General features: G+C 55.7%; 2 protein-coding genes across 3 annotated transcripts; one reads left to right on the top strand and one right to left on the bottom strand.

The window, feature by feature from the left end:
• TTLL10 (tubulin tyrosine ligase like 10) lies at window positions 1-24,608 on the top strand. Of its 2 annotated transcripts, XM_034951748.3 has the most exons (15): window positions 1-1,902; window positions 2,005-2,070; window positions 6,341-6,768; window positions 7,092-7,172; window positions 7,469-7,775; window positions 7,918-8,036; window positions 8,166-8,295; window positions 9,296-9,370; window positions 9,923-10,008; window positions 10,454-10,625; window positions 11,501-11,672; window positions 12,445-12,585; window positions 23,292-23,408; window positions 23,785-23,878; window positions 24,130-24,608. In XM_034951748.3, coding segments are annotated over exons 1-15 (2,400 nt in total). In that variant the 5' UTR covers window positions 1-1,900; the 3' UTR covers window positions 24,540-24,608. The 2 variants fall into 2 exon arrangements, with proteins under 2 accessions (XP_034807639.3, XP_054955857.2); XM_055099882.2 differs by lacking the exons at window positions 1-1,902; window positions 2,005-2,070; window positions 7,092-7,172; ... (1 more) ...; window positions 23,785-23,878; window positions 24,130-24,608 and having other exon boundaries at window positions 5,873-6,768; window positions 12,445-13,376.
• Window positions 2,045-7,123, bottom strand: LOC112440489 (uncharacterized). Its single transcript, XM_055100135.2, has 2 exons — window positions 6,800-7,123; window positions 2,045-3,872 (listed from the first exon to the last, which is right to left on the bottom strand). Exons 1-2 carry the CDS (start codon window positions 6,836-6,838, stop codon window positions 3,111-3,113), a joined length of 801 nt encoding a protein of 266 aa, XP_054956110.1. The 5' UTR covers window positions 6,839-7,123; the 3' UTR covers window positions 2,045-3,110.
• Window positions 24,609-25,430: the final 822 nt, after the last annotated feature.

The following is a 25,430-nucleotide window of genomic DNA, read 5'->3' as shown; positions in this document are numbered from 1 at the left end:
ACCACCAGCCCCCTGCAAGGGGACCCCAAGCACAGAGGCCCTCGTGACCCACGCAAAGCTCTGAAGGACACGGATGGGTAGGGGGACACGTGGCTGGAGGCTCAGGGTTTGAGGCAGAGGGGATCAGACTGTGCCATGGGTCATGCCAGGAGCCCAGGACTCCCAGACCTCGTATCATTAGGTGTTTTAAAGAGAAGGCGAGGGCAGGCCAGGCGCAGTGACTCACGCCTGTAATCCCAGCACTTTGGGAGGCCGAGGCGGGCGGATCACCTGAGGTCAGGAGTTCGAGAGCAGCCTGGCCAACATGATGAAACCCTCTAAAATTAATAATAAATTAATAATAAAATAATTATAATAATATAGAAAATAATATATAAAATAAATATATAAAATATAAAATAAAATAAAAATAAAAATAAATTAATATTAAAAATACAAAAATTAGCTGGGCACTGTGGCGGGCACCTGTAATCCCAGCTACTCGGGAGGCTGAGGCAGGAGAATTGCTTGATCCTGGGAGGCGGCAGTTGCAGTGAGCCGAGACCGTACCATTGCACTCCAGCCTGGGCAAAAGAGTGAGACTCCGTATATTGAAAAAAAAAAAAGAGAGAGAAGGTGAGGGTTAAACAAAGACACACAGAGATGGAGAAAGGGCAGCTTTACAGCAACACACAGGTACATTGCAAACACCTGCAGAGGCGGGGGACCAGCTGGATGCCAGAGCCCACCGCCGCCTACGGGCTGGGGTGCCTATAGGTATGGGTGGGAGCGGCCCGGGCCACACGGCTTCAGGATGAGGCCGTTTGTTTGGCCCTTGTTCCCGCAGAAGGTAATGGTGATGTTCCTCGGTGTTTTTCCCTGCAGAGTGTTCAAGTCAGGTGTCGGGCAGGCTGTTCCTCACAGCCCAAACCCCGCGGAATGCTTCACTTCGGCCGAGGTCTGTGACACGGCGAGGGGCTTACAGAATGGTGCAGTTTGGACCGACAGATGTGAGTCCCCCTCTGGGGGGGCACTCACTTTGTGGAGCCCCCGGTTCCTGTTTGCAGAGGGGGGCACAGTGGCACCTCATCCGCTGTGGAGTGAGAACAGGGACCCGACCACGTGAAGCACAGAGAATGCTCGGGGATCGGCAGCCGTGTATCCGGCCAACATCACCAGGATGCATGCAGAGCCTGGCCCGGGCCAGGTCCTGGGGTGCTGAGCATGGGTGGGGCCTGAGAGACGGCTCAGGGACCATCCTGGGAGGGCCGGGCGGAGGGGCGGCGACTGGGGCTCAGGCCCAGCAGTGACTGGGAGGCAGCTGTGCCCATGAAGCTGTGCCCTTCTCCAGCCTCAGCCCTCAGCCTGGCTTCCCGGGCTGGCCCCGCCGCTCAGCAGCCCCTCCCCATCCTGCGAAAACCCAGGCTCACCTCTGGGCTCCGGCTGGGCGGTGGTTGCCAGGAGACGGTTGCCGGGTCACCACTGTTGTTTCCTGGCCCAGGCTCCCAGGACCTTGTGGGCTGGGCAGGTAAGAAGCGCCGGCGGCCACCAGCTGGGGTCCAGTGGGCTCGGCCCCGCCCTCCTACGCCCTGCCTGCGGGTCCCCTCGGGAGGCTGCCCAGGAGAGGAGGAGGCTGGGGAGGGGACTGGACAGGGATCGGGTAGGGTGGGGCCAGGCTGAGCCTGCTCTGCGGGTCCCGGACCCCAGCGCCACCGTGCGAGAGGCCGGGGTCCAGGCCAGGCCGGGGAACGGTGTGTGTACCCGGTGGGGTGGGAGGGCTGGGCAGCCCTGGGACGAGCTCTGTGGCCTGGGACCAGGTCTGCCTCCGCAGAGCAAGTCCTGGACGGACGGCTGCTTGAGCCCACAGGTCGTGCGTCCTTTGACAGCAGCCTCCGGCTGGGAGGCACCAGCTCTTCGAACAATGTCAGTACCTTCCTAGGGCCCCATGTGGCCAAGCTTGGATTCTGGGGGGAGAACTCGCAGCAGGACACTAACATGTGGTCGCTTTTTGGATGATTTCTTCAGGTTTAAAAGTCTCTTCTGTTCATCCTACCGGGGTGCCGTCTCCTGCCGGTCTTTTCATCTCACCAGGTAAAACGCTTATTTTACAATTTATTGTAAGGTCGTGAACCAAGTTTCCACGCCGCCTTTACCCCGTGTCCCCACCGAGGGGCGTCACGACCGTCCTCCACCCCGGGCGTCCCCGGCTTCCCGAGTCCCACCGCTATAAAGGACACGTCGGTCAGCATCTGGGAGTGAGACGCTTTCCTTCTGGATTCAGAATCACGTCCGTCAAAGACTCCAAAGCACATTTGCTAGATCGACAGGCGTGAGGAGCCAGTGGCTCCCGGCGCTTGGGAGGCTGCGTCCCACCTGCATTCAGGCCCCGGGTTCACCACACACACAGCGGGCAGCTGCTTAAGAAACCTTTGATTTCAGTCCAGGGGCAGTGGCTCACGCCTGTAATCCCAGCACTTAGGGAGGCCGAGGTGGACGGATCACGAGGTCAGGAGTTTGAGACCAGCCTGGTCAACATGGAGAAACCCTGTCTCTACTAAAAATACAAAAATTAGCCGGGCGTGGTAGCAGGCGCCTGTAATCCCAGCTACTCAGGAGGCTGAGGCGGGAGAATTGTTTGAACCTGGGAGGCGGAGGTTACAGTGAGCCGCGATTGCGCCATTGCACTCCAGCCTGGGCGACAGAGTGAGACTTCGTCTAAAAAAATTTAAAAAAAAAAACCTTTAATTTCAATGACAAGAAATAACACCTCACAACTTATTTAGTTATTTGTGAACATCATAAGGACACAAAGTTAGAAAAGCCCAAAGGGGGCCTCAGGCTTACGATGAAATCAGCACCTGGCGGCCTCTTCCAGCTGCTGCTTCTTCTGCAGCAGAAGAGACGGAGGCAGTTTCCTGGGTGGGGGAGGGGGTGCTCTGCTTCCGCTTTCTAACTGCCTGTTTCCAAAAAGCACCTGATGCTGCTGCTTCTGGAGCTTCCAGTGCAGAAATTCCCCGTGGACGGTGAAAGGGGCTTGTCTTCCACACGCTGCCCTGTCCATATCATCCCGGCACGAATGATGTTTGGGGCAGAGCTGCCCGGCCTCCCCGGGTGGTGCCCATTTGTTTTCCTCAGAGTTGGCGATCGCCTTGCTTTTCACATGTGCTTGTGTTCCCGCCTATCCTGAGCTGTCCCTGAGCTCTCTGCCTCTCCCTCACCCCCACAGTCACCATCACCACAGCCCTGCAGACTGCGCAGTGTGTGGCAGGTGCTGTCCTGACATTACATGTGGAAACTCCATCTTTGCAGCAACCCTGCGAGGCTGCTGCTCCCAGCCGCTGTGCAGGTGGAGAGAGGCTGCCGCCGTGCAGGTGGAGAGAGGCTGCCGCTGTGCAGGTGGAGAGAGGCTGACGCTGTGCAGGTGGAGAGAGGCTGACGCTGTGCAGGTGGAGAGAGGCTGCCGCTGTGCCGGTGGAGAGGCTGACGCTGTGCAGGTGGAGAGAGGCTGACACTGTGCCGGTGGAGAGGCTGACGCTGTGCAGGTGGAGAGAGGCTGACGCTGTGCAGGTGGAGAGAGGCTGCCGCTGTGCCTGTGGAGAGGCTGACGCTGTGCAGGTGGAGAGAGGCTGCCGCTGTGCAGGTGGAGAGGCTGACGCTGTGCAGGTGGAGAGAGGCTGCCGCTGTGCCTGTGGAGAGGCTGACGCTGTGCAGGTGGAGAGAGGCTGACGCTGTGCAGGTGGAGAGAGGCTGCCGCTGTGCAGGTGGAGAGAGGCTGCCGTTGTGCCTGTGGAGAGGCTGACGCTGTGCAGGTGGAGAGAGGCTGACGCTGTGCAGGTGGAGAGAGGCTGACGCTGTGCAGCTGGAGAGAGGCTGACGCTGTACAGCTGGAGAGGCTGGGGCACACAGTCATCAGGTCAGCTGCAAGCTCACAGCTGCTGCATCTTTTCCCTGACAGCTCACTCCTGTGAGAGTCTTCCAGGCTTCCCGGAGGGACGGATGTCTCCTCACCTTTTCCCACCTCCACACCTTTTCCCACCTCCACACCTGGTAGGCCAGGTATGGAATTCCTGGAATTCCCGGCTGGGAGCCTCCTGGGCCGGTTCCAGCCCTGTGTGTCCCCAGGAAGGCTGGAGGGCTGCTAGTGGCCTCGGTGGGCACCCAGGGCTGGCCAGGACCACACCTCCTTCCTCCGGCTCTGTGCCTGTATCTCCCCAGACCTCCCCTCTCGCCTGGGGCTCCACGGTGACCCTGCTGCGCGGCACCTCGGATTCACACCCACAGTCCCATCCCCAGGGTTCCCTTCTGGGCAGTTTCCTTGACTTAAATCCCAACCCTGGTGTTGCATTTTTAATTCCCACCGGCTCTTTTGTATTCTCTGTGCCTTTGCTTTAAAAGCACGCGGCTCTCTGAGGGGTCCTGTCTCCACCACCCCAGCCTTTTCCAGGCTGGTTTGTTTCCCTGTTTCTCCACTTTTCTCTTCCTCTGTGTGCGTCTGTGTGTCTGTGTGTCTGCATGTCTGCGTGTCTGTGTGTGTCAGCGTCTGTGTGTGTGGGTGTCTGTGTGTGTGTCTGTGTGTACGTGTGTGTGTGGTGTCTGTAGGTGTGTCTGTGCATGTTTATAGGTGTGTGTGTGCATGTCTGTAGGTGTGTCTGTGCATCCGTGTGTCTGTGTGTGTAGGTGTGTGTCTGTGCATCTGTGCAAGTGTAGACATGTCTGTGTGTGTCTGTGTGTAGCTGTGTGTCTGTGCGTGTGTGTGTGTAAATGTGTCTGTGTGTCATTCTTTTTTTTTTGAGACGGAGTCTCGCTCTGTCGCCCAGGCTGGAGTGTAGTGGCACGATCTCAGCTCACTGCAAGCTCCACCTCCCAGGTTCAAGCTATTCTCCTGCCTCAGCCTCTCAAGGAGCTGGGACTACAGGCGCCCACCACCACGCCCGGCTAATTTTTTGCATATTTAGTAGAGACAAGTTTTCACCATATTAGCCAGGATGGTCTCAATCTCCTGACCTCATGATCTGCCCGCCTCAGCCTCCCACAGTGCTGGGATTACAGGTGTGAGCCTCCGCGCCCGGCTGTCCTTGTGTCACTCTTGTTCACACTTGGGAGTCCCTCTGATGATGCCTGTTGGGCCTGGGCAGCCCCTTTGGCTGAGAGTCAGTACTTCAGAGGATCCCCTTCCCCAGCAGGAATCCTGGGTGCTGAGAACCCATGAGAAGGAGCTGAGGTCTCCCATTTAATGCAGTCTCACATGCACACACCTGCTCCGTGCCTGCGCAGGGTCCAGCCTCTTCCAAAAGTCCTCCTGTTCTGGGTGGGGAGGGGTCTCAGGGCTCCTGACTTCTTCCATTCTTGCCCAGCCCACCCTAGGAAGAGGGCGTGAGGCTCTCCCAGACACAGGTGGGGGGCCCAGCCTGTGTTCCGCTCCTCCCTGAGGATGGGCCCCAGTGGCCCCACCCGGCTGGGTCATCATGCAGATGGCTGCCTCAGTTTCCCCGCCTTCCCCTGCCCGTGGGCTTCCTCGTTGTCTCCTTCCCTCCTGTCACTCAGGCGGGACAGGGAGGGGCAGACACAAAGGCCTCGTGCGGGAGAGATTGGTGCCGAGCTCTGCGCCCAGTCTGGAGCCTCAGGCCTACCCCAGCCTTCTCCAGCCTCGGAGCCCCCACAGCCTCTGCCCAACACTGCCGTGTGCTCCCCTGTCTCCTGGGCGAGTTCCTTCAAACCCTTGAAAGCCCTCACCTAAGCCGGGCACGGTGGCTCACACCTGTTATCCCAGCACTTTCAGAGGCCGAGGCAGGCGGATCACCTGAGGTCGGGAGTTTGAGACCAGCCTGACCAACACGGAGAAAACCCATCTCTACTAAAAATGCAAAAAGTTAGCTGGGCATGGTGGCGGGCGCCTGTAGTCCCAGCTACCTGGGAGGCTGAGGCAGGAGAATCACTTGAACCTGGGAGGCAGAGGTTGCAGTGAGCCGAGATCGCCCCATTGCACTCCAGCCTGGGCCACAAGAATGAAGCTCCGTCTCAAAAAAAAAAAAGTTCTCACCTCCCAAGCAGCCCCAAGATGGGTTTGTTTGCTGGAGACAGAGGTAGAAAGATCTGTCGAGGAACTGGCTGAAAATTCCTAAGTTGCAACATGGGAAGGTGTTGCTGGGGACAGTGTCCTGGGGGTCGGGCCTGGCACCCAGGGGCGGCTGCAGAGGAACCCTGATGGCAGGTACCAGGCGGCTGCACACAGCCCACAGCTGGGCTCCGGAGTCAGCAGCGGAGACAGAGGAGACCCCTGCTCAGGCCAGGGAGCCCTCCCACCCTCCATTCTTCAGGCAGGCGCCCCACCCAGCAGGCCTGACGCTGCCCCTCCTTCCAGCCGGCACCCAGGCCGAGCTCAGCCACACCTGAGGAGCCGCTCTGGCCAGGGAGGACGTGCCCGGCAGAGACAGGGTGCAGAGACAGCCTCACCCCCACACGGCGCCAGGCCCCACAGCTGCCACAGAGACGGGAGCCAGCCGCACGCAGAGGCTCAAGCCCACGGCCCCGGGAGGCGCCATTTCCTGGGCAGGGTGGGCCTGACTGCCTGCTCCATCCAAGCGCTGGGGCCTCGGGCCGCACTGAGGTCCCACAGGCAGGTCAGAGCGGCATCTTCCCTGCAGGGCCCTCGCCCTGGCACCCCCCGGCCAATGGCCCACAGCTGCACCCGGTTCATCCACCGCCGGGGACCACCCACTCGGACCCGAGCCGGCTCCAAGAGGGGCAAGAGGCCAAGGATCCAGCAGAGGCCTCGGGCTCGAGTCTCAGGTGAATAGAGCAGCCCTGGGTGGCCTCCTACCTCTCCAAGGCCAAGGCCTCCCTGGGACGGGTGCCCCATACCCAAGGAAGTCAGTCGGCCTCATGGGGCAGGGGCAGGACCCACACATGGCCATGCCCCGCTGCTCCGAGAGAGGGGCCAGCTGTGGGCGCCGGGCTCTGCAGGCACAGAGGGGAGCTGTCGCGCTCCGCGGCCCAGGGTTCCGCCTGGCTGGCACCACCCCTGGAAGGGCAGCCCCTTGTCTCCCAGCCTGACAATGGCCCCTTGGGTCACCCATGACATCATCATGGACATTGTGACCCCTGCCCTCCAGGGACCATCCCTGCATCACGTCTGCACCCAGCACCGGCCTCACAGCCCGGCCCCTGCCCTGCACCAGGCCACTGCCCTGTTGGTGAGGAGGGTCGGAGGGGCGACCTCCCTGCCCCCTGCTCCAAGCTCCCCACCCCCACCTGGAACCTGCCGGCAGGAAGCCTGGCCCTGGAGGGTGGTCACGGCCCCTCCCCAGGTGTAAGCAGTCCCCAGGCCGCCTGGTGGGGTCAGAGCTCGGGCTGAACTTGAGCCCCAGACAGGCCAGGGGGATTGTCCAGGGTCTTGGAGAAATGGGCTGGGAGCAAACTGGCTGAGCCATGTCCGGGCTGAGTGGGCAGCTCCCGTAGCCACCCCGGTGGGACCCCACCCCGTTCACAGGCCCGGCCCACGAGAGGCCAATGGGGAGCAGTCAGGAGGAGGGACTCCAGTGTCAGCCAAGCCAGCCAGACCACGACGCAGGTGGACACTGTGGGCCGGACCTGGAGGGGGCAGAAAGAGCCTCTGCCACACCCGGACCCCCTGGGCTCCTGAACAGCCACCGGCCTGCAGACTCGGATGACACTAACGCCGCCGGGCCCTCAGCTGCCCTCCTGGAGGGGCTCCTGCTGGGGGGTGGGAAGCCATCACCCCACAGCACCCGGCCGGGGCCCTTCTTCTACATCGGAGGCAGCAACGGGGCCACAATGTGAGTAGCGGCCCTGGGCGCCCGTGGTCCCACTGAATACCCACCGCCTGCTCCCGGGGCCCAGCCCGGCCTCCGCTGGCCGCCCACCATCCCCAACCCCTTGCCTCGGCCCCCAGGTCACCCCCGCCCCCACCCCTCGCAGCATCAGCTCCTACTGCAAAAGCAAGGGCTGGCAGCGCATCCAGGACAGCCGCCGGGGCGACTACACGCTGAAGTGGTGTGAGGTCAAGAGCCGAGACAGCTACGGCAGCTTCCGGGAAGGTAGCGGGAGCCGGCACCAGAGGCGGGCAGCCTGCAGGGGCCTCCTGGGCCGGAGCACAGGGCAGGTTGGAGGGGTGGGGACCGAGGTCCTGCGCTCCCTCCACACGAGCCCTGGCCTCTGACCTCCAGGAGAGCAGCTGCTGTACCAGCTTCCCAACAACAAGCTCCTCACCACCAAGATCGGGCTGCTCAGCACCCTTCGGGGACAGGCACGGGCCATGAGCAAGGCCAGCAAGGTGCCGGGGGGGGCCCAGGCCAGGTGAGTCTGCCCCTGCCCCTGCCCCCGTCCCTGCGCCTGCCCCTACACCTGCCCCTGCCCCTGCCCCTGCACCCGCCCCTGCCCCTGCACCCGTCCCTGCCCCTGCCCCCGTCCCTGCGCCCGCCCCTACGCCTGCCCCTGCCCCTGCGCCCGCCCCTGTCCCTGCCCCTGCGCCCGCCCCTGTCCCTGCCCCTGCCCCTCCGCCCGCCCCTGCCCTTGCCCCTGCGCCTGGCCACCCAGGCTCCCAGGCTGGCTCCAGCCCCTGCCCCTGCCCCTGAACCCGCCCCTGCCCCTGCCCCTGCCCCTGGCCACCTGGGCTCCCAGGCTGGCCCCAGCCCCCACCCGTCAGCACCTGCCTCCACCTTCCACCTGTCCTTTAAAGGGCCAAACCCCTGTCCCATAAACCCACCCTCTTCCTGGTGGCTGAACGGGGAAGATCCCACACGTCCCCAACCCACTGGGCCTGACACCCACCCACCTGTCCATCTCACAGACCCACCCAGGTACAACCCACCTGTCAATCTGCCTTCACCCCAAACACCCATCCATCCAAAATCCCACACCGTGCCACCGTCACCTGTGGGTGCCCTGAGTGAGGCCGTCCATCGCTCACCCAAGTCTGGGCCATCCATCCTAGCAACTTTGTCCTCCTGCTCCCAGCCCCACCCACTGCCCTTCTATGGACCCACCTATCCCTCCCCACTTCATTTGGCCCAGACATTTTTGCACCAAGCACCCGCCCAGCCAACCGCAGCTGCCTCCATCTGCACCCCCCGCCCCTGGTTGCCTGTGACACCAGCTTTACACCATGTCCAGCGTCCACTTCCAGCCTAGAGCGACACAGCTGTTTCCCCCAGGCACCACCGTCCACCCAGCCACATCCTTCCACCACAACTCACAGTCCGCCACTCACCACCCATACCCCATCCCCCAGTCCCCACCTGCTCCAAGCACCATGAGCCGGCCCCTCAGTCCAGGCGCTCTGTCCCCTGGGCTGCAGGCTGGAAAAGGATGCAGCAGCGCCCACCCTGGAGGACCTCCCGTGGACAAGCCCAGGATACCTCAGGCCACAGAGGTAGACTCAGCCCAGCTGTGAGGGGCCCTTCAGACCGAAGTTCAGACCTAAACCTGGTGTCGTCTGAAAAGGAGAAAGCGGGGCGGGGGTCCCACACAAAGGAAAACCACGAGCTAGAGTCAGAGGTTCAGCCAGGCCAGGCCGAGATCCACGCTGACCCGCCAGTGCACACAGAGCTGGAGCAGGGCCAGGGGCTCAGGCCGCGCTCTCCGCCCATCCCAGCCGTGAGGACACTGCCGTGAGCTGGTGGCTCACAAATGGCTGAGACGGTGCCAGCCGGGAGAGCAACCGTGAGGGAAAAAGCAGCCAGTGGGAGGGGCCCGGGTGGGGGTCAGCGGCCAGAAGGATGCAGCCAGCAGCACAGCCCGTTGGGGGGAGGAGGGGCGCTGCAAAGGGGCAGGAAACACAAAGTCCCCACAAGGAGAACGGCCGCGGGCGCCAGGTGCCACTGCCCACACTCCCTCCCGCCGGGCCACAGGCTGGGCCTCAAACCGCCCACCCAGCCAGGGGCGAAGGGACAGCAGCTCATCCTCCTGCCTCCCTGCCCTGCAGGGTCCTGAGAATGGAAGAGTTTTTCCCGGAGACCTATCGCCTGGACCTCAAACACGAGAGAGAGGCCTTTTTCACCTTGTTTGATGGTGAGACGCTGCTGGCCGGACACCAGGCTGGCCCTGGGGAGACAGGGTGAGGGCTGGACCATGGCGGGGGCTGATGAGGGCAGGGCTGGGTCTGGAGGGGCTGCGTGGGGCTGGGACGAGACGAGGTGGTCAGGAAGGGGCCAGGGCTGGGCCTGGTCTGGGTGGGGACTGAGGAGTTGGAAAGGGGAGGGTCTGGCCTTCGTGGAGGTTGGGGTATGAGGGCACTGGGGCCAGGGCTGGAGCTTGGTCCGGGTGAGCGTGGTCGAGGCACGGGCAGGAGCTGGGGCCAGGCGTGTGGTTAGGGCAGGGCCAAGGTTGGAATGGCCGGGCCGAGAGTCGCAGCCTGGAGGGGAGGGTCCTGGTCGGGCCCTAGGAGGGGCGTGGCCGGCTTGGGGGGCGGGGCCAGTGGGGGCGGGGCCAGGGGCTCAGGCCGCGCTCTCTGCAGAAACCCAGATATGGATCTGCAAGCCCACAGCCTCCAACCAGGGCAAAGGCATCTTCCTGCTCCGGAACCAGGAGGAAGTTGCCGCCCTGCAGGCCAAGACCCGGAGCATGGAGGACGACCCCATCCACCACAAGACGCCGTTCCGGGGGCCTCAGGCGCGGGTGGTGCAGAGGTGCGGCCGCGGGTGCCCGGAGGGGTGAGGGTCTGGGCTGGCTGACCCTGGCCCCACTGGTGCGGTCAGCAGGGCCGCCGAGGAGCCCTTGGTCGTGGAAAGCAGCCGCACCACCAGCCCCTGTGCAGACCACAGCCGGGCCCCCGTGTAGCCAGCAGAGGGGAGGGGTCACACCAGGCCAGGGTCACAGACACGGGATCCAGGGTTGAGGGGTTAGTCAGTTTGTCTTTCAGCTGGGGCCCCCTCTGTCCTGCAGGTGGCCTGGCCTGGGTGGCCTCCCGGCTGCCAGCCCCCCTACTCCCCGGCCCAGCCAGCCAGCTGCAGCCTTCAGGCCTATGGCCAAGCTGACCACTCCTTCCCTGAGTGGGAAAGCTTTCTCCAGAAAGCCCCGCGGCTGCACGAGGCTGAAGGTTTAGACCTGTCAACCTCACCCCCGGCCCTCGTAGAGCCTCACTCTGACCACAGCTGCCGTCCGCCGTCCCCAGCTTCCATTGGCTCCTCCCTCGCGTCCCTCCACCTGGCGAGCTCTCCGCCTAGCGCACCCCCTCTGCCTGCTGTGCTCCCTCTGCCTAGTGCCCGCCTGGCGCGCTCCTTCCCTTCCTCTCCAAAGCCACCTTCATGCCCTCCTCCTCCTCCAGGCAGCCCTCCAGGCTCCTACTGCGGTTATGCCCTGGAGCACCCATCAGGGTGCCAGGCCTTTCCTCCCAATTCCCCTGACATATTCAGGCCCAGAAATGCCCCCTTTCCCTGGAGGTCACACCTGGGACAGAGGCGGGGCGCTGAGGAAATGGAACAGGCCCGGGGTGGGGTGTGAGGGGATGCAGGCCAGGCTGGCCCCGTGGCTCAGCCCAGCAGCCCCGACATGGTGCCCCCAGGTACATCCAGAACCCGCTGCTGCTGGACGGGAGAAAGTTTGACGTGCGCTCCTACCTGCTCATTGCCTGCACCACACCCTACATGATCTTCTTTGGCCACGGCTATGCTCGCCTCACCCTTAGCCTCTACGACCCCCATTCCAGCGACCTCAGCGGCCACTTGACCAACCAGGTAAGAGTCTGCCATGGGTGAGGGCCCTCCCTGCAGCCTTGGGATGAGATTAGAGGGAGGTTCTCACTGCTAGGGGGTGCAGAGGGGGTGCAGCTACAGAAGGAGGTGGCCCAGGCCGGGAGGTGTCTCAGGCCTGGAAGTAGCCTGGGCTGCCCCCCGCTGGCAGTGAGCACTGCCTCTCACCTCCCCCTTTTGGCCACGTCAGAAGAAGGGCGTGGCAGGGACCCCGTTAGCTGGTGAAAGGGCTCAGAGCCCTATAGCCCCCAGCGCGCAGCCTGGCTCCCAAGCCGCAGCTGAGTTTTCTGAGGATGGGGTGCGGGTGGGCGTCGGAACCGAGGGGATTCTGAGGCTGTCAGAGGAGGGGCCCTGTGGGCAGAGGTTTCTGGGGATGGGTCTTCATGGGAGAGTCCAGGGTAGGGGCCTTCTGAGAAGATCTGTGGGGTCCTCACGGCTGAAGGGGGGTCTCAGCAGATGAAGGTTTTTGTGGGAGGGTCTTTGCAGGCAGGTCAGGGTGGGGCCGGGGGAGCAAGGTTAGGGGCGGCTGTCTCAGGGACCCCCAGAGAACAGGCCTTCTAGGTTAGGGGGGTGTTCGCTTGGGGACCCCCGTGAGGACAGGCTCTCCGGACACTCTGGGAGCCAGTCTCCAGGCACCGTGTGCCCCCAGTTCATGCAGAATCCTTCTAGGTTAGGGGGATGTTCTCTTGGGGACCCCCGTGAGGACAGGCTCTCCGGACAGTCTGGGAGCCAGTCTCCAGGCACTGTGTGCCCCCAGTTCATGCAGAAGAAGAGCCCTCTGTACATGCTGCTGAAGGAGGACACGGTGTGGAGCATGGAACACCTCAACCGCTACATCAATGACACGTTCTGGAAGGCCCGGGGCCTCGCCAAGGACTGGGTCTTCACCACCCTCACGGTGCGTCCACTGTGCCCTCCAGTCTGGGAGTGAGATCCCTCGGGGCGGGGGTGTGTGGTCAGGCTGGGCACCAGGCACACAGATGTCTGTGGCGTGCGTGGGCGGCTGCACTAAAGTGTGACCTGACCGTGTGGAACCAAACCCTTCCAGCGTCTCTGCTCACTTAGTTGGCAGTGCCTGTCCCCAGCAGCCAGCAAAGGCCCGGACGGAAAGCCCATTTGGGGGTCTGTCAGCACGAGTCCCGCGGGCAGCCTCGCCGTAGGGTCAGGGGACAGCCGGGGGTCTGTTGGCACGGGTCCCTCTGAGCAGCCTCGCTGTAGGGTCAGGGGACAGCTCGGCTTCAGTGACAGCCACCATGTGAAGAGTCTTTGTTCCTTTCAGATCCTCCACTTGGCAGGCAGGGCCGACAGCAGCCCCCGGGCCAGGTGTCCTGGAGCAGCAGCAGCTGCCCATGCAGGCCCGGACTCTCCCTAGCTAAGGGCCATGTGCAGTGGAGTGTCCTAATTTTGCAGGGTTCCTTTCTGTGGGGTACCTGTGGGGTACTTCAAACAACCCTAGCAGCAAAGGCCCTTGAGCAGCGCGGTGTGAAACTGGGATAAAAACGGGGCTTGGCCGAAGGACTTTTATCTGTCTTGGTCACCCCGGCCAGGCCCCGGAAGCAGCAGCCAGGGATGGTCCTTCCTCACCCACAGGCGCGTGTCACTGTGGCTGGGACGGCAGCGCTCAGAGGAGCCTCCAGTTACTTTCCTCACATCTCCCAAACTCTCTCTTAATTGCGATAATTCACAGAACATAAAATTCACGATCTTAAAGTGTGCAGTTCAGTGGCTTTTAGTATTTCAAAAGTTGTGCAATTATCACCACCAATTCCAGAACATTTCATCACCTCAAAAAAGAAACACTACTAATGAGCCATCACAGCTACATTGCCGGCCATTCCTGGTCACCGCTGATGGACCTTCTCTCTCTCTCCTGTCTCCTTTCTCTTACCGTGGTGTTTTCAGGGTTCATCCACGTAGTTCACGTATCCTTTTATTTTCTTTTTTTTTTTTTTGAGACAGAGGCTCGCTCTGTCGTCCAGGCTGGAGTGCAGTGACGTGATTCTTGGCTCACTACAAGCTCTGCCTCCCGGGTTCACGCCATTCTCCTGCCTCAGCCTCCCGAGTAGCTGGGACTACAGGTGCCCGCCACCACGCCTGGCTAATTTTTTGTATTTTTAGTGGAGACGGGGTTTCACCGTGTTAGCCAGGATGGTCTCGATCTCCTGACCTCGTGATCCGCCCGCCTCCGCCTCCCAAAGTGCTGGGATTATAGGCGTGAGCCACCACGCCCGGCCAAAAGTTCTTTACATATTCTAAACACTAGGCCTTTATCAGACATATGACTTGCCAATATTTTTCTGGAATATTGTGGCTGTCTTTTCACTTTCTTGATAATGTCCTTTGACCACAAAAGCTTTTAGTTTTGATGAAATCCAATTTATCCATTTTTTTCCTTTGGTTACTCATGCTTTTAGTATCATATCTAAAAATCCATTGTGCCAGGTGCGGTGACTCACGCCTGTAATCCCAGCACTTTGGGAGGCCATGGTTGGTAGATCACCTGAGGTCAGGAGTTCAAGACCAGCCTGACCAATATGGTGAAACCCCATCTCTACTAAAAATATGAAAATTAGCCAGGCATGGTGGTGGGTGCTTGTAGTCTCAGCTACTTGGGAGGCTGAGAGAGAAGAATTGCTTGAACCCGGGAGGTGGAGGTAGCTGTGAGCCAAGATCGTGCCATTGCACTCTAGCCTGGGCAACAGAGCAAGACTCCATCTCAAAAAATAAAAATAAAAAAATAAAAATCCATTGCACTTTGGGAGGCTGAGACAGGTGGATCATCTGAGGTCAGGAGTTTGAGACCAGCCTGGCCAATGTGGAGAAACCCCATCTCTACTAAAAATACAAAAATTAGCTGGGTGTGGTGGCGTGCACCTGTAGTCGCAGCTACTCAAGAGGCTGAGGCAAGAGAATCACTTGAACCTGGGAGGCAGAGGTTGCAGTGAGTGGAGATCGCACTGCTGCACTCCAGCCTGGGTGATAGAGCAAGACTCCATCCCAAAAAAAAAAAAAAAAATTGCCAAATCCAGCAGAGTGAAAATTACACTTATGTTTCTTTCTAAAATGGTATAGTTTTAGCTCTTACATTTAGGTCTTGGATCCATTTTCAGTTAATTTTTGTGTATGGTGTGAGTTAGGAATCCAACAGCATTCTCTTGCATGTGGCTATCCAGTTATCCCAGCACCATTTGTTGAAGAGACTATTCTTTCCCCCATGGAATGGTCCTGGCATAGTATCAAAAACCAATTGACCAGAGCTGCAAGTGTTTATTTTTGGACTCTCAGATCCATTCCATTAGTGTATATGTCTGTCTTTATGCCAGTACCACATGGTTTTGATTGCTGTAGCTTTGTAGTAAGTCCTGAAATTGGGATATGTGAGTCTTTCAATATTGTTCTTTTTCAAGATTATTTTGGCTATTCAGGGGCCCCTTACAATTCCAGAATTCCATATGAATTTTAAGATTGGCTTTTCCATTTCTGGGGAAAAAGTCCAATGAAATTTTTTTTTTTTTTTTGAGACAGAGTCTCGTTCTGTTGCCCAGGCTGGAGTGCAGTGGGGCAATCTCGGCTCACTGCAGCCTCGCCTCCCAGGTTCAAGTGATTCTCCTGCCTCAGCCTCCCTAGTAGATGGGATTACAGGCACCCACCACCACGCTCGGCTAATTTTTGTATTTTTAGCAGAGACCAGGTTTCACTGTGTTGGCCAGGCTGATCTTGAACTCCTGACCTCAGGCGATCTGCCCACCTCAGCGTCTCAAAGTGCTGGGATTACAGGTGTGAGCCACCGCACCCAGCCTCATCGAAATTTTAATAGGCGTTGCATTGAATCTGTAAGTCACGTAGCAGGGGCATCTTGACAATATTTAGTCTTCCGATCCATGAATATACGTTGTCTTTCCATTTTTCTAGGTCTTCTTCCATTTCTTTCAGCAATGTTTTCTAGTTTTCAGCATACAAGTCTGTCACCTACGGTAAATATTATTCTAGGTATTTTATTATTTTGACACTTGTGAATAAAATTATTTTTTAAATTTCCTTTTTGGATTGTCCATTGCTAGTGTATAAAAATAGAACTGATTTTTGTGTGTTGATCTTGTATCCTTCAACTTTGCTGAATTCACTTATTAGCTCCGTGTGTGTGTGCATTCTTCGAGATTTTTATATAAGGATCATGTCTTCTGGAATAGAAACAGCTTTACCTCTTCCTTTCAAATTTATATGCATTTTATTTCTTTTCTTACATATTGCTGGCTACTTCCAGAACAATGTTGAATAGCAGTAGCAAAAGCAGTCATCCTTGTTTGTTCCTGATCTGAGGAGGAAGGCCGTGGGTTTCTCATAAATGCCCTCGTCAGGTTGAGGAAGTTCCCTTCTATTCCTAATTGGTTAAGTGTTTTTTGTTAATATCCTAGAAGGATGTTGAAATCTGTCAAATGCTTTTTCTGTCTCCACTGAGAGATGAGCGTGTCATTCTATTAATGTGTTGTATCGCACTGATTAACTTTCATATGACAAACCCCGCTCGGTGATGGTATAGAACCATTTAAATTTAAATATGCTGTTGGATTTGGTTTGCTAATATTTTAATGAGGATTTTTGTTTCTGTGCTTATAAGCAATACTGGTCTGTAGTGTTCTTTTCTCGAATGTCTTTGCCTGGGTGGTATTAAGGTAACCCTGGCCTCACAGCATGTTAGGATGCATTCTTTCCTCTTTTATTTTTGGAGTCTTTGTGAAGGATTGCTGTTAATTCTTTGTTGGAAATAATTCACCAGTAAAGCCACCTGGGTTTTTCTTTGTGGGAAAGTTTATTATTATTATTACTAATACTGCTGCAATCTTTACTTGTTATAGGTCCATCCAGATTTTCTAATCTTTAGTCTGCTTTATTTTGCTAAGAATTTGTCCATTTCACCAGGCGCAGTGGCTCATGCCTGTAATCCCAGCACTTTGGGAGGCCAAGGAAGGTGGATCATGAGGTCAGGAGATCGAGACCATCCTGGTTAACACGGTGAAACCCCGTCTCTACTAAAAATACAAAAAATTAGCCGGGCGCGGTGGCAGGCACCTGTAGTCCCAGCTACTCGGGAGGCTGAGGCAGGAGAATGGCGTGAACCCAGGAGGCGGAGCTTGCAGTGAGCCGAGATCGCACCACTGCACTCCAGCCTGGGGGACAGAGCGAGACCCCGTCTCAAAAAAAAAAAAATTTGTCCATTTCTTCTAGGTTATCTAATTTGTTTAGTGTACATAGTATTCCCTTGTCATCCTTTTAATCAATATAAAGTCTTTTTCCCCTGATTTTAGTAATTTGATTCTTCTCTCCTTTTTTTTTTTTTTTCTTTTTGGTCAGTTTCTCTAAGCCCTTATCAATTTTGTTGATCTTTTCAATGAACCAACTCCTGGTTTCACTGATTTTCTCTACTGTTTTCTATTCCATTTATTTCCACTCTATCTTTATTATTTCCTTCTTACTACTTGCCTTGGGTTTAGTTTGCTCTTCTTTTACTAATTTTTTTTTTTTTTTTTTTTTTTGAGATGGAGTCTTGCTCTGTCACCCAAGCTGGAGTGCAGTGGCACGATTTCAGCTCACTGCAACCTCTGCCTCCCGGGTTCAAATGATTCTCCTGCCTCAGCTTCCCGAGTAGCTGGGACTATAGGCACATGCCACCACTCCCAGCTAATTTTTTTGTATTTCTAATGGAGATGGGGTTTCACCATGCTGGCCAGGCTGGTCTCAAACTCTCTTTTTCTAATTTCTTAAGGTCAAAAGTTAGGTTATGATTTCAGTTTTTTCTTCTTGCTTAAGGTAGGTGCTTAGTGCTATACATTTTCCTCTGACCACCACTTTTGCTGCATCCATAAGATTTTGCGTGTTGTCTTCATTTTCATTTGTCTCAAAGTATTTTTATTTTTATATTTTATTTTATTTGAGATGGAGTTTCACTCTTGTCACCTAGGCTGGAGTGCAGTGGCACAATCTCGGCTCACTGCAACCTCCGCCTCCCGGGTTCAAGCGATTCTCCTGCCTCAGCCTCCCGAGTAGCTGGGATTACAGGCACCTGCCACCACGCCTGGCTGATTTTGTTTGTATTATTAGTAGAGATGGGGTTTCACCATGTTGGCCAGGCTGGTCTTGAACTCCTGACCTCAGGTGATCCGCCTGCCAAAGTGCTGGGATTATAGGCGTGAGCCATGATGCTCAGCTGCAAAGTATTTTAAATTTCCTTTGTAAGCTTTTCTTTGACCCATTGGTTGCTTAAGGGCCTGTTATTTAACTTCCACATATTTGTGATTTTTCCAATTTTCCTTCTGTTATTGACTTCTAATTTCATTCCATTGTGTCAGAGAACATACTTTATAATTTCAACCCTTTAAAAATTATTGAAAAATTATTGGAGCTGGTGTGTCGGCACATACCTGTAATTCCAGCTACTCAGGAGGCTGAGATGGAAACATTGCTTAAGCCCAGGAGTTTGAGTCCAGCCTGGGCAACACAGCAAAACCCCATCTTTAAAAAAACAACAAACTTACTATTCATTAAGTGGATCATTAAAAAACAAAAACGAAAAACACTTGAAACTTGTTTATGTCCCAGCATATGGTCTATCCTGGAGAATATCCATGTGCACTGGAGAAGGAGGTGTATCCTGCTTTTGGGTGTAGTGTTCTGTAGATGTCTGTGCCAAGACCAGCTCGGTCGGGGAGACCCTAACCCAGCGGCGCTAGAGGAATTAAAGACGCACACACAGAAATACAGAGGTGTGAAGTGGGAAATCAGGGGCCTCACAACCTTCAGAGCTGAGAGCCCTGAACAGAGATTTACCCACATATTTATTAACAGCAAACCAGGCATAGCATTGTTTCTATAGATATTAAATTAACTAAAAGTATCCTTTACGGGAAACGAAGGGATGGGCCAAATTAAAGGAATAGGTTGGGCTAGTAAACTGCAGCAGGAACACGCCCTTAAGACACAGATGGCTCCTGCTATTGTTTGTGGCTTAAGAACGCCTTTCAGCGGTTTTCCGCCCTGGGCGGGCCAGGTGTTCCTTGCCCTCATTCCCGTCAACCCACAACCTCCCAGCGTGGGCGTTAGGGCCATTGTGAACATGTCACAGTGCTGCAGAGATTTGTTTATGGCCAGTCTTGGGGCCAGTTTATGGCCAGATTTTGGGGGGGGCCTGCTCCCAACATGTCTGTTAGGTCTGTTTGGTTTATAATGTTGTTCGAGTCTTCTATTTACTCGTTAATCTTCTGTCTCTGTATTGAAAGCGGGATATTCAGTTGTCTACTTCTCCCTTCAGATCTGTCAGTTTTTTGTACATTTTGAGGCTCTGTTGTTGGGTGCGTGTATGTTTATGATTATTAGATCTTCTTGGTTTATCGTTATAAAAATTTTCCTTTAATCTGCAATAATAATTTTTGTGTAAAGTCTATTTTCTGTGATATGAGTGTAGACACTCCAGTTGGTATAAGTGTAGACACTCCAGTTGATATGAATGTAGACACTCCAGTTGGTATGAGTGTAGACACTCCAGTTCGTATCAGTGTAGACACTCCAGTTGATATCAGTGTAGACACTCCAGTTGGTATGAGTGTAGACACTCCAGTTCGTATCAGTGTAGACACTCCAGTTGGTATGAGTGTAGACACTCCAGTTGGTATGAGTGTGGACACTCCAGTTGATATCAGTGTAGACACTCCAATTGATATCAGTGTAGACACTCCAGTTGGTATCAGTGTAGACACTCCAGTTCTACTTTGGTTACCGTGTGTGGTACATCTTTTTCCATCCCTTTACTTTCCACCTATTTTTGTCTCTGAAACTAAAGTATCTTTTGTAGATGGTATATCATGTTTTTTTAACAAACTCCGTCAATGTCTATTAATTGGAAAGTTTAATTCACTTACATTTAATATAATTACTGATAAGGGGCCGGGCACGGTGGCTCACGCCTGTAATGCCAGCACTTTGGGAGGCCAAGGCAGGTGGATCACAAGGTCAGGAGATTGAGACCATCCTGGCTAACACAGTGAAACCCCGTCTCTACTAAAAATACAAAACATTAGCCAGGCGTGGTGGCGAGCAACTGTAGTCCCAGCTGCTCGGGAGGCTGAGGCAGGAGAATGGCGTGAACCCAGGAGGCGGAGCTTGCAGTGAGCCAAGATTGCGCCATTGCACTCCAGCCTGGGTGACAGAGCGAGACTCCGTCTCAAAAAATAATAATAACAATAATTACTGATAAGGTAGGATTTACATATGCTATTTTGTTATTTGTTTTCTATGTTTTATGTCTTTTTTTGTTCCTCAGTTTCTCCATTACTGCCTCCTATTGTTTTAGAGAGATATTTTCTAGTGTAGCTTTTTTTTTTTGAAACGGAGTTTCGCTCTTGTTGGCCAGGCTGAAGTGCAGTGGCGTGATCTCGGCTCACTGCAGCCCCCGCCTCCCGGATTCAAGCAATTCTCCTGCCTCAGCCTCCCTAGTAGCTGGGATTACAGGCGCATGCCACCACACCCGGCTAATTTTTTGTATTTTTAGTAGAGACGGGGTTTCACTATGTTGGCCAGGCTGGTCTCAAACTGCTGACCTCAGGTGATCTACCCGCCTCAGCTTCCCAGGGTGCTGGGATTACAGGCATGAGCCACCACGCCTGGCTTAGTGTAGCATTTTAATTACCTTGTCATTTATTTTACTATATGTTTTTGAGTTATTTTAGTGGTTGTCCTGAGGATTACCATTAATATTGTATCTTAATTTACTACAATTAGGGTGAGTGTGGTGGCTTATGCCTGTAATCCCAGTGCTTTGGGAGGCTGAGGCAAGAAGATCATATGAGGCCAGGCATTTGAAAGCAGCCTGGGCAACATAGTGAGACCCCATCTCTAAAAAACAAAATTAGCTCAGCATGGGAGTGTGCACCTGTAGTCCTCCTAGCTATTTAGGGGGCTGAGATGGGAGGATCACTTGAGCCCAGGAGGTCAAGGCTGCAGTGAGCCACAATCAAACCACATTACCCCAGCCTAGGCGACAGAACAAGACCCTGTTTCTAAAATAAAAAATGTTTTAAAATAAACAATTCAGTTTTTTATTAATACCAAGTTAATTTCAAAAGCATACAAAAACACAAACACTCCTCCTACACAGCCCCACCCCTCTCATGCTGTTGTCACAAATTACAGCTCAGTATATTTGTGTCCGTCAACATGGATTCATAATTATTGTTGTATACAGTTGTCTTTTAGGACAAAACAATCACATACAAAAAATACATGTATGCTGTCTCTTATATTTAATTACACAATGACCTTTTCTGGGGCTCTTTATTTCCTCCTGTGAGTTCCAGTTACTGTCTAGTGTCTTTTCATTTCAGCCTGAAGGACGGTAGGGCGGGTCTACCTTTGTTTATCTGGGAATGTCTTAATCTCCCCTTCATTTTTGAAGCAGCTTTTGCTAGATGTAGAATTTTTGGTCAACAGCATTTTTACTTTTGGGAATTTGTGCTATCCTACTGCCTGCCCACCTCACAACCTCTAATGAGAAACTGGCTGTTCATCTTTCTGTGGATGCCTCATACATAACGAGCGGCTTCTCTCCTGCTGATTTCGACGTTCTCTGTCTTTTGGAAGTTTGCTGATGAGGTGGTGGATCTCTGAGTTTATCCTACTTTGAGTTCATTGAGCTTCTTGAATGTGTAGATTGTTTTTCATTAAACTGGGAAGTTTTCTGCCATTATTTTTTCAAATATTGTTTCTGCTCCTTTCTCTTCTCTCCTTCTGGGACTCCCATTACGCATATGTTGGTCCATTTGACAGTGTCCCACCCACAAGTCTCTGAGGCTTTATTTTTCTTCCCTCTCTCTCTCTTTCTTTCATTTTTTGTTTTGAGACAGGGTTTCTGTCACCCAAGATGGAGTGCAGTGGTGCAATCTCAGCTCACTGCAGCCTCCTCCTTCTGGGCTCAAGCAATCCTCTGGCCTACCAGCCTCCCAAGTAGCTGGGACTACAGGCACGCACCACCACATCTGGCTAATTTTTGTATATTTAGTAAAGACGAGGTTTCACAATGTTGGCCAGGCTGGTCTAAAACTCCTGACCTCAAGCGATCCCCCTGCCTTGGCCTCCCAAAGTGCTGGGATTACAGGTGTGAAGCCACTGCACCCGGCCTCCTTTTTCTTTCTGTTCCTCAGACTAAATAATCTCAATTGGCCTATCTGCAAACAATTCAAATCTGCTGTTGAGCACTTCTAGTGCATGTTTTATTTGTTCTACTTTTGTTCTACTTTTCAACTTCAGAATTTCTATTTGATTCTCTTTTATAATTTTTCTCTCTTCACCGGTATTCTCTATTATTTGATAAGACATCATCATTATTTTTTTTTTTTTTTTTTTTAGTTTTAGTAGAGGCAGGGTTTCACCATGTTGGCAAGGCTTGTCTCGAACTCCTGACCTCAGGTGATCCACCCACCTCAGCCTCCCAAAGTGCTGGGATTACAGACGTGAGCCACTGTGCCCGGCCCATACTTCTTTTTTTTAGACAGTCTCACTGTGTCACCCAGGCTAGAGTGCAGTGGCACAATCTCAGCTCACCACAGCCTCTGCCTCTTGGGCTCAAGCAGTCCTCCCACCTCAGCCTCCCAAGTAGGTGGGACTACAGGCATACACCACCACGCTTAGCTAATTTTGCTAATTTTTTGGTAGAGACAAGGGCTCCCTATATTGCCCAGGCTGATCTCAGACTCCTGAGCTCAAGCGATCCTCCTGCCTCAGCCTCCCAAAGTGCTGGGACTACAGGTGTGAGCCATGCGCCCGACCAATTTGTGTATTTTTAGTAGAGATGGGGTCTCACCATGTTGGCCAGGCTGGTCTCAAACTCCTGAGCTCAAGCGATCCTCCTGCCTCAGCCTCCCAAAGTGCTGGGACTAGAGGTGTGAGCCACGCACCCGACCAATTTGTGTATTTTTAGTAGAGATGGGGTCTCACCATGTTGGCCAGGCTGGTCTCAAACTCCTGAGCTCAAGCAATCCTCCTGCCTCAGCCTCCCAAAGTGCTGGGACTACAGGTGTGAGCCACGTGCCTGGCCCTCACACTTTCTGTTAGTCCTTTCAAATGGGATCTTCCAAGGAACTACTAGACATAAGAAAACAAATAATGACAATTTTTTTAAATAAATGAGGTCTATTTTGCTATCTCCAGTTCTGGGGACGCACACTGTTGGTTTTTTGAGGCAACCATTGAGCTGGGGAGCAGAGGATGAAACCAGAGCACGTTAAAATACAACATAATTCACAGTTCTTACCAAGATTCGAGATTTTACGTATCCCATTTGCTATCCGTCTCTTCTGCTCAAGGGCAGAGATTTCCTGTGAGTTTTCCTCACTCTCGTATCTCCAGTGCCTGACACAGGACAGGAGCTGCACGAGTTTGTTGAGTTTCTGGCTGTGAACCTGTGAGGCTGAGTGCACGAACGTGTGGGCAGGTGTGGCTGTACAGGTGCGGGTTCAGATGGGAGTGCAGGTGAGGGATGTGGCTGTGGCTGTTCAGACCTGGGGTGTGATCAGGGCCTACGGGCTGCAGCCAGGATGCCTCCCTGCCTCCCTGCAGAAGCGGATGCAGCAGATCATGGCCCACTGCTTTCTGGCCGCCAAGCCCAAGCTGGACTGCAAGCTGGGTTACTTTGACCTCATTGGCTGTGACTTCCTGATTGATGACAACTTCAAGGTGCTGTCCTGGGCGGCGGGGGGCACAGTAGACAGATGCAAGGAGGCAGGGGCCATCTGTACACCCTGACCACACTGGCAGGCCCCAGGCAGAATCTGCAGTCAGCCCCCACCCTGCCTGCATGCAGCCCTGGGGATGGGTGTATCCATGAGGCTCACCCCCTGTGCAGCTAGGATGGAACTGCACCCCCTCCTCAGAGCAGCCCCCTCAGGCCAGAGCTTCAGACCCTCAGAGCTTCAGTGGACAAACAGGGGAGCAAGGCTATAGGAAGGAAGCAATCTCCCAGAGCCATCTGTCTGAATGAGGACCAGGGCCTCTGCCTCCTGCTGGCCCAGTGGGCTCGGGGTGAGGAGGGACTGACTGGCGTCTGGGGCAGGTATGGCTGCTGGAGATGAATTCTAACCCAGCCCTGCACACCAACTGCAAGGTCCTGAAGGACGTCATCCCAGGTGTGGTCATCGAGACCCTGGGTGAGCCTCCAGGCCCCCACCCCACACCCCCACAACCTGCCCAGTCTTGAATGCCTACCTGCCCTCTTCCCAAGTTCAGACCCCCACAGATGGGGCTCTTCCACCTCCCGAGGGCCTGTGTGGCAGCGCCGCCCCCTGCCCCAACCTTCCTCACACCTCAGCCCACCTGGGTCCCACCCCTCACACCCTCCCCACCCCCTCCAGCCCCAGCCTCTGCCCCCCACTCACCCTCTCTCCCCCACCCGCACCAGACCTGGTGCTCGAGACCTTCCGGAAGAGCCTGCGCGGCCAGAAGATGTTGCCTCTGCTGTCCCAGCGCCGCTTCGTGCTCCTGCACAACGGTGAGGCCGACCCGTGGCCGCACCTGGGGGGCTCGTGCAGCCTCCGCCGCCGGCCGCCCCCGCCCACCCGCCAGGCCAAGTCCTCCGGGCCACCCATGCCGCATGCCCCAGACCAGCCGGGCGCCCGCAGGCCTGTGCCACCTCCCTTGGTGCCGCAGCGTCCCCGGCCGCCCGGCCCCGACCTGGACAGCGCCCACGATGGGGAGCCCCAGGCCCCGGGCACGGAGCAGTCGGGCGCAGGCAACAGGCACCCGGCGCAAGAGCCTTCCCCGGGGACAGCCAAGGAGGAACGCGAGGAGCCTGAGAACGCGAGGCCCTAAGGGCAGCCACCCGCGCCCCGCGCCCCAGCCGCGCTGCCTGCCCTCAGGGACCTATAAAGCCCACTTTGTTACAAACACAGTCTCTGCAGCAGTCCTGTCACCTCAGCGCCCCTGAGCCCATGCCCACCGGGGTCACCCGCACCACACCAGCACTGGCCTGAAAGATGCTCCCCTGGGACTTCCCCAGGCCCCACTAGCCCCCAGTCCATGGCTGGGCCCTGTCCCTGGGGAGACTGTGCTGAGGGAGGGGTCTCCGCGGCTGGGCCCAGTCCTGGGGGGCTGTTCTGAGGGAGGGGGTTCCCCACGGCTGGTCTATACTCCCTCCCGGGCTGCCCCATCCTGGGCTCCCGCCCACCACCCTGTGCCCCTCAGCACCTGGGCCCTCCTGCAGCCCTGTGACCCCACGGCCCCCATGGCCTGGCCGGTGATCCACCATTGCCTGGCATCCCCAGGAAGGGTCTGAACCCCTCTGGAGCTCCAAAGGAGGAGCCCCTTGAGCCCAGGATTGCTGCCGTGGGCACCCACAGAGCTCGCCCCAGCCCGCCCGGCACAGAACCTTCCTGGGCCTTCAAGCCCCAAGCCTGGCGCTCCAGCTCCCTGAGCCCCCAACCTTCCTGCAGTGGCCCCAGGACTTAGCCAGGGGTGAGGGGCACAGGGCAGCTAGCCCCAACAAGAGGGTCCCACAGAAGACATGCTAAGCCCACACTGGCCAGGCCCTGGTCAGCCCTGTGTAGCCGCTGACGGTTCTGTTCCCCATGGGTCTGGGGGTTTGCGAGGACAGCTCTGGCGTCCCGGGGCCTCTGAGGCGTCCACACTACCCACCCCCTCACTCACCTCCCACCCGGAGAGCTAAAGTGTATGGGCCTCTTCCCAATGGCTGGCTCAAGGCCT

Source organism: Pan paniscus, chromosome 1 (assembly GCF_029289425.2).
Source record: "Pan paniscus chromosome 1, NHGRI_mPanPan1-v2.0_pri, whole genome shotgun sequence".
NCBI lineage: Eukaryota > Metazoa > Chordata > Mammalia > Primates > Hominidae > Pan > Pan paniscus.
Note: the sequence above shows the minus strand (reverse complement) of the source record. Positions and strands in the feature narration are given on the sequence as shown.

Coding starts and splice junctions, on each gene's coding strand:
- TTLL10 (XM_034951748.3), top strand. Junction 2,071..6,340: donor CGGTCTTTTCATCTCACCAG/GTAAAACGCTTA, acceptor CCCTCCTTCCAG/CCGGCACCCAGGCCGAGCTC. Junction 12,586..23,291: donor GGGTCTTCACCACCCTCACG/GTGCGTCCACTG, acceptor GCCTCCCTGCAG/AAGCGGATGCAGCAGATCAT.
- LOC112440489 (XM_055100135.2), bottom strand. CDS start 6,838: ATGGGGCACCCGTCCCAGGGAGGCCTTGGCCTTGGAGAG. Junction 3,873..6,799: donor GAGGCCTTGGCCTTGGAGAG/GTAGGAGGCCAC, acceptor TGTGTGCCCCAG/CCTCTCCAGCTGTACAGCGT.